Below are 6,920 nucleotides of genomic sequence, written 5' to 3'. Positions count from 1 at the left end.
AATTGCTTTTCATAACCTGCAAGCAGTTTTAAAAATGCATTAAACATAAGTTGTCTGTATATATTTAAGCATTTGTATAACGTCATTAACGAGTATACCTTCACGAATATAAGAAATGTACACGTAATTAACTAGTATAATATTAAATTAATTATTATATAATATTAGTGTATTTTCACGATAATGTAATACTTCATGCGAGCTTATTTTTAAGAATAGTGATTTTGTACAAAAAGATTTTGCTTTACGTTGTTTTTCGTTATTTGATAGTTAATTAAGCTTTGTTTTAATAGATTGCGCCATAAAATCATCATGTAATTAATTTATTTTATTGTTAATTTAATTTATTATCATAATAATGAATGTAGAAATTTATCGAAATATTTTAACTATTTTTATATATTGCGTTATATGCATAATTGTTTCATAAAGCAGTTTAACATAAAGCCCTAATTTAAATAGTGATATTGTTGCAGCTGGGACATATTCGCCTTAGAAATGTTTCGAATTTTGTGTTAAACTGTCAATGCAAACGTAATAAATTAAAGAATATAGGGCCTAAACCGGCCAACGTCAGTAACTAGTAATCTTAATTGAAAAATTCACAATAGCAAAATTGTTTATTTATTTGAATGATTATTTAATTGAATTTATTTTCTAAAGCCCATACAATGTGATTTATTCGAATATACTTATCTTTTTATGTTTTCATAATCATGGCTGCAATTAAAAAATAACTAGTTTTACGTCTATCTTTATTAAAGTTTTTATTATAATCAACACTTTCTTCTTAATATTTTCTTCTTAACAATTAATAGTCGTGCTAATTTTATTGATGTCATATTAAATTTGGTACTTTCTGGTTCTGTCTTATTTTGTTCGTGTTGAGGACAAGAATAAATAATGAAAAAAAACGAAATTAAATTGATAATATCGCTCATTATATACTTTGAATGTTACAAACTGAATCAATCATATATTTATTATACAATTAACTTTCTTTGCAGATTATTAATTTATAGTTTTATATAACTGTATACACTTTAGTGGTGTTCGTAATGTAAATTTAATATAAATGTTATAAATATTGTTTGTTCCATTCCATACTTTTAAATGCGTTGCATTAAATAAATACATGTGATAAACCTAACTTCTTGTTTTTGTTTAATCACATACTATATAAACGTACATCGAGAATAATAATTATGTTGGATAACGATTATGAACATTGTTACGCTTATTTTTGTACATGGATATTTCAATTGATGATACGTTAAGTCAAAGAACTTGTCGACCAACTAGTCAAACAACTATACCAATCCTAAAGTACTATATATAAAAACAGGCCATGCAGAAGAGTGCCGCAATCAACAAACAATCCATTCACGCATTCAATGCCCTTTATTGTCACATTCTTCCAAATTTCATTTAAGTTCCATTTGAAAACTTAAATTTTGAAAATTTAAGAATTATTGTCGTTAGGTCGATTATAAAAATGTTAAATAACAAAGATCCTAGGGGTAGCCCCTAAGGAATACCCGAAGCGGAAAGAATTTGGTATTTGTTTTCCCTGAACTATTACTAAGGCAGCACATAAAGCGAGAATATTGTGCTTATCCATATAATTAAAATTACTACACCAGTTCGTAGCCATTTTGTACTTTATCGCTCGAGGGTTGTGGGTTCGATTCCTGCCCTGAGTCTAGGTTTAATACATATATTTATATGTCTGTTTATCAAAAAAGTAAACAATATATGTATCTATGTCTGTCAGATGTTACCTATAACGCAAGCATTAATTTGCTTAACTTACGAACAGTCGAGCACGCGTGTATGAAAATAAACAGCAAATAAAAATAAATCCAAAAAAATCACTTTAAAATTATTGCCAATTTATCAAATGTATTAATTTTACATAAAATGAAAGCACTAAAGTTGTTGTTTAAATAAAAAAAAATTTTTTTGGAAAGACATTTAATACATTTGGTAGATTACATTTGACATTTCATTGTTTAGATATAGAGGTGTCCTTCATTGCTTAAAGTAAACTTTAATATTATCTACTTTGGACCGCAACTCGTGTGATGACTCTTTCGATAAATCTGGAGCGTAAGTCTGATAAATGTTTTTTAGTTTATTTAACTCTTCCGTTTTATTTAATTCTGTAAATAAAAATATATTATAATTATATATAATGTGGTAATAAATATCAAAAAAGTTAATCATTATAATTATTACCTAATCAATAATAGATTACTTACCTTTTAATTGTTTTATTAAAATTTCCATTAAATTAAGTGCATCTCTCCTATGTCTCACTTGGTTGCTATTCTCTGTAAGAAAAAAAATACTTTCATAAGCAAAGAAAAATTTTAATACACCCCCAACTAACATCGCAAACAATCTATACAAATAAATAAAATTGGAGTCTGTTTGTAATATTAAAATAACCGCTCTTTATTAAATGCATTATGGATGTATACACGGTACATATACCGTCGCCCAAGAAAGTGGTGTACCACCCTAAGGTTGAACGCCGTTTGGATTCATAGATGATAAAGATTAGTTTCCCTTGCAGATCGATCTGACAACTTCTATTGCCGTCTTTATCTGATTATTGATAACGATATTATTTATACCTAATATTTCATGAATAATAATGACGTATGAATATTTATCAATTAGGTTTACGTCATTATTATATGTCTCTTTCAGTAATATCTTTTAATAACGACCTTGTTGTAATTTTCAATGACCAGCAGGCCTAGCATGCGCGCCACGACAAAATTTTGTCTACCCCTTTTCTCGTATTATCTCTCTATGTCTACAGTAGCTAACATGCGTGCACGCGATACTCTTCTCGTTACGTCAAGAAGAGATAATCATTAAATTTTAGTGATCTGTGATATTTATCTCTACGGAAGCTAACATGACATCGTAATTTTGTCGAATTTTGTCGTTTTAGGAAGAGAAACTTCTCGTCTTCAATATTATCGACGAGAAAGACGATAAATAAAAAATAAATAAAACCGGGTGCCTATTTTAATTTTAATAATAATAATAATAATAATACTTTATTTCAGACCAAAGTATAAGTCCATATTGGGTTAGTACAACAAGACAAGACAACATTCAGAATAAAAAACAAAACAAAATTATATTAAAAAAATCAATAACTAAAAATAAAATTAAATAGAATAAAAGTAAAATCAATAATCAAAAAAAAAATTCAAAAATTCAAAAAATTTTAAAAATTAAAAAAAAAAAAAAACAAACAAACAATGCGTGATAGAATTACAATTATCTAATGTGCGACAAGATATAAAGCACAACCCGAGCATATTGTTTTACATATATAATTAAATTCATTTACTTACGCCGTTTTATTTTCCATATTAGATTTTTTAAATTAGACTTTTTATCTTAGCCAAAAGGCCGAGAACATTGTTAAATAAAACATGTGTCACTCGTTTGAAATTGGTCAATAACCTTGTAAATTCAACTTTACGACATAAGAAATAAGAATGATATTCAGTTGTGATTATGGTTGATAATGTTTCTCTACTCGACAAGGCGAAGTCTTCGGAAGAGAATTTTGTCTCTCGTAGTGCGCATGTTAGGGTAATCGAGAAAATACTCGATGTAGACATTATCTCTCTCTCTCGTCAAGAGATATCTCGTTGTATGCATGCTAGGCCGGCAGGAAACTAAATCAAAACTACACCACTTTCTTGGCCGACCGTACCAAAATAATATTTTTTACAATTTTTGTCTGTCAGTCTGTTTGTTTCGGCTAATCTCTGAAATGGCTAGACTAATTTTGACGGGACTTGCACCTGATTGTAAATATATAACCGTAGCTTATAGACGTCTCCATTACGAGAAGCATCGCTAATGTGTTGCCGTTCTGGGGATAGCCAGCCGTCCTGGTCCTACATTACTCACCACAGGAACTCAACACTGTTTGAAAGCAGTATTATATAGCGATAACCTTCTGTAAGGTCGAGGTGCTGTCGGGCTACTCCAGATTTTGAACATTATATATAAGGCTATTTTCCTGCTGTGTCATACCTCGGTTAAACGTTGTAAATACATTGTAGTTTTCATAAAATACTTACTAAGCGTGTATTCAACAATATTCGCCACATGGGAAGTAACATTGGTGATAGCTTTGTCACGGTTGGTGGGCGTGACGTCATCGGTTTCCATAGGCACGACTTCTAGTACCGCGAGACGTCCGAGCACACAAGACATAGACGCTAGTATCGCGAGCTGAGTTGACCTCGAACTTGTGGGGTAAGACTTTGTACAGTGTTCGAAGAACAAATCTTGATACTTCTCTGAAATTTAATAAAAAAACAATTATGGGTAATGATATTCGCATGTCTGATAAAATCCAACAAACTATTTCGCACTTGCCAGAAAATAAATTTAATGTTTGTATTGAAAATAAATTAATGACTAAAGCTTATTATTCGGATTATATTAATGATAAAAATGTGTGAATTTATTTAGTGACACTGTATTTCATGCAAGATATCAATTTTATAATAAAACACAGTTCCTTTATTTAAAGAGTATCTGCTTTCTTGTCGATTTTTCTCTACAGAACCTACAGATAGTTCTCACCTTGCGTGTGTAGATCCTTTGGCCAAGCTTTTCCCAATAAATCGTATGCGGCTTCTTTTAGGGCCGTCAATTCTTCTTGTTTCTTTTTCAAAGCTTCTTTATCTTCATCGTCTGAATCTTTATCTAGTGAATTTTCATCCTGAAAACGATATTTTAAAGTAATTTGATTTTGAAGACATGTTTAAGTTCTTTGCTTCACATTATACACACGGTGTCCAAATTTATAAATAAGGGCAATATAATGTATGAAACAATAGTAGTAGTAATAAATGGTGCAGTATAAATTTGAGGGTTGCCATATATTTTACTGCGATCCATCACCAGATCCTGACTTGGTGACAATTTGACAAAATCGGAAGTACAACACAGTGCACACGCGACTACCATATAACGTCATAATTCGTATAGAGATCATAAAAAATTACGTAGATATGATATACAGGTGACATACAGGTAATCATAACTTTGATATGATGTCGATTGATTGATTAATTTGTTTTATGGCTTTGATATGATGTCATTCACATATTATGACATCATTATGACATAATACTGACATTAAATATTACTTGTAACATGATGGTGTTTTATGTGTTACGTAAATAGTGTATACTTTTTCCATCATACTGTGATATCACATTAAACTTATCAATACATCTATACAAATAAATAAAATTGGAGTGTCTGTTTGTAATATTTAAATAACCGCTTTTTACTAAATGCATATGAATGCATACACGGTGCATAATAACATTTTTTACAATTTTTGTCTGTCTGTCTTTCAGTATGTCTGTCTGTTTGTTCCGGCTAATCTCTGAAACGCCTGGACCGATTTGACGGAATTTTCACTGGCAGGTAGTCGATGTTGTAAGAAGTAACTTAGGCTACTTTATTTTAGAAATTTATTTATTTTATGACCCTACAATCTGAAAAATAACTTATTTTGTCAAATTCCACGCGGACAAAATCGCGGGCATAACTAGTTAATTTATATAACATATATACATATATATGTACGTACGAATTAAATCACACAGTGACATAAATAACAAGGAATGAAAAAAAATCCTTTAATTGAATCTTTTTGAAATCGTCCACAGTTTTACGAGAAATCGATGAAATCGCAGATCTATAGGAGGTTAAATATAGTGGAATATAAAACCACATAGGAGATTCTATAGTCCATTATATAGGAGATTATAAGATTCTAAATAGTCGAATATAGAATGTCCTCCTTTCGAAGTTTGTTCAATATGACTTCAGCAGGGCACAGAGCCCTTGCAGCTTGCAATGTGCGCTACATACCTTGGACAGTATGAGCTTGACGATGTCGTAGAGCTGCGGGAAGCTGTGCGGGGGCGCGTGCGGCAGCGCCCGCGCGAGCGCCCTCAGCGCGTGGCGGCGGTGCGGCGCCGACCGCTTGCAGCTTGCAATGTGCGCTACATACCTTGGACAGTATGAGCTTGACGATGTCGTAGAGCTGCGGGAAGCTGTGCGGGGGCGCGTGCGGCAGCGCCCGCGCGAGCGCCCTCAGCGCGTGGCGGCGGTGCGGCGCCGACCGCTTGCAGCTTGCAATGTGCGCTACATACCTTGGACAGTATGAGCTTGACGATGTCGTAGAGCTGCGGGAAGCTGTGCGGGGGCGCGTGCGGCAGCGCCCGCGCGAGCGCCCTCAGCGCGTGGCGGCGGTGCGGCGCCGACCGCTTGCAGCTTGCAATGTGCGCTACATACCTTGGACAGTATGAGCTTGACGATGTCGTAGAGCTGCGGGAAGCTGTGCGGGGGCGCGTGCGGCAGCGCCCGCGCGAGCGCCCTCAGCGCGTGGCGGCGGTGCGGCGCCGACCGCTTGCAGCTTGCAATGTGCGCTACATACCTTGGACAGTATGAGCTTGACGATGTCGTAGAGCTGCGGGAAGCTGTGCGGGGGCGCGTGCGGCAGCGCCCGCGCGAGCGCCCTCAGCGCGTGGCGGCGGTGCGGCGCCGACCGCTTGCAGCTTGCAATGTGCGCTACATACCTTGGACAGTATGAGCTTGACGATGTCGTAGAGCTGCGGGAAGCTGTGCGGGGGCGCGTGCGGCAGCGCCCGCGCGAGCGCCCTCAGCGCGTGGCGGCGGTGCGGCGCCGACCGCTTGCAGCTCTCCGACACCAACGCCTCCACGCTGGCGGTCCCCAGGCTCGGTGATAGCGTCTCTCCCTCTCTTACCCTAGAATGTTCAAACAATTACTAAACAATAGCTCTCCACTACCGATGCCTCTATAGCCGTACCCGGGCTTTGAGATAGCGTCGTAA

At 35.4% G+C, this 6,920-nt stretch overlaps 1 protein-coding gene across 1 annotated transcript in view; it reads right to left on the bottom strand.

Moving 5' to 3' along the window:
- Nucleotides 1-1,935: 1,935 nt before the first annotated feature.
- LOC123654402 (proteasome-associated protein ECM29 homolog) overlaps nucleotides 1,936-6,920 on the bottom strand; it is a 30,501-nt gene continuing 25,516 nt past the window's right edge. The window contains exons 33-37 of the mRNA XM_045590311.1: nucleotides 6,645-6,834; nucleotides 4,630-4,768; nucleotides 4,119-4,340; nucleotides 2,262-2,333; nucleotides 1,936-2,162 (exon numbers count right to left, since the gene is read on the bottom strand). Of these exons, the coding sequence (XP_045446267.1) occupies nucleotides 2,032-2,162; nucleotides 2,262-2,333; nucleotides 4,119-4,340; nucleotides 4,630-4,768; nucleotides 6,645-6,834 (754 nt within the window). The 3' untranslated portion in view covers nucleotides 1,936-2,031. The remainder of the gene's footprint in view (nucleotides 2,163-2,261; nucleotides 2,334-4,118; nucleotides 4,341-4,629; nucleotides 4,769-6,644; nucleotides 6,835-6,920) is intronic.

Source organism: Melitaea cinxia, chromosome 6, assembly GCF_905220565.1.
Source record: "Melitaea cinxia chromosome 6, ilMelCinx1.1, whole genome shotgun sequence".
NCBI lineage: Eukaryota > Metazoa > Arthropoda > Insecta > Lepidoptera > Nymphalidae > Melitaea > Melitaea cinxia.
Note: the sequence above shows the minus strand (reverse complement) of the source record. Positions and strands in the feature narration are given on the sequence as shown.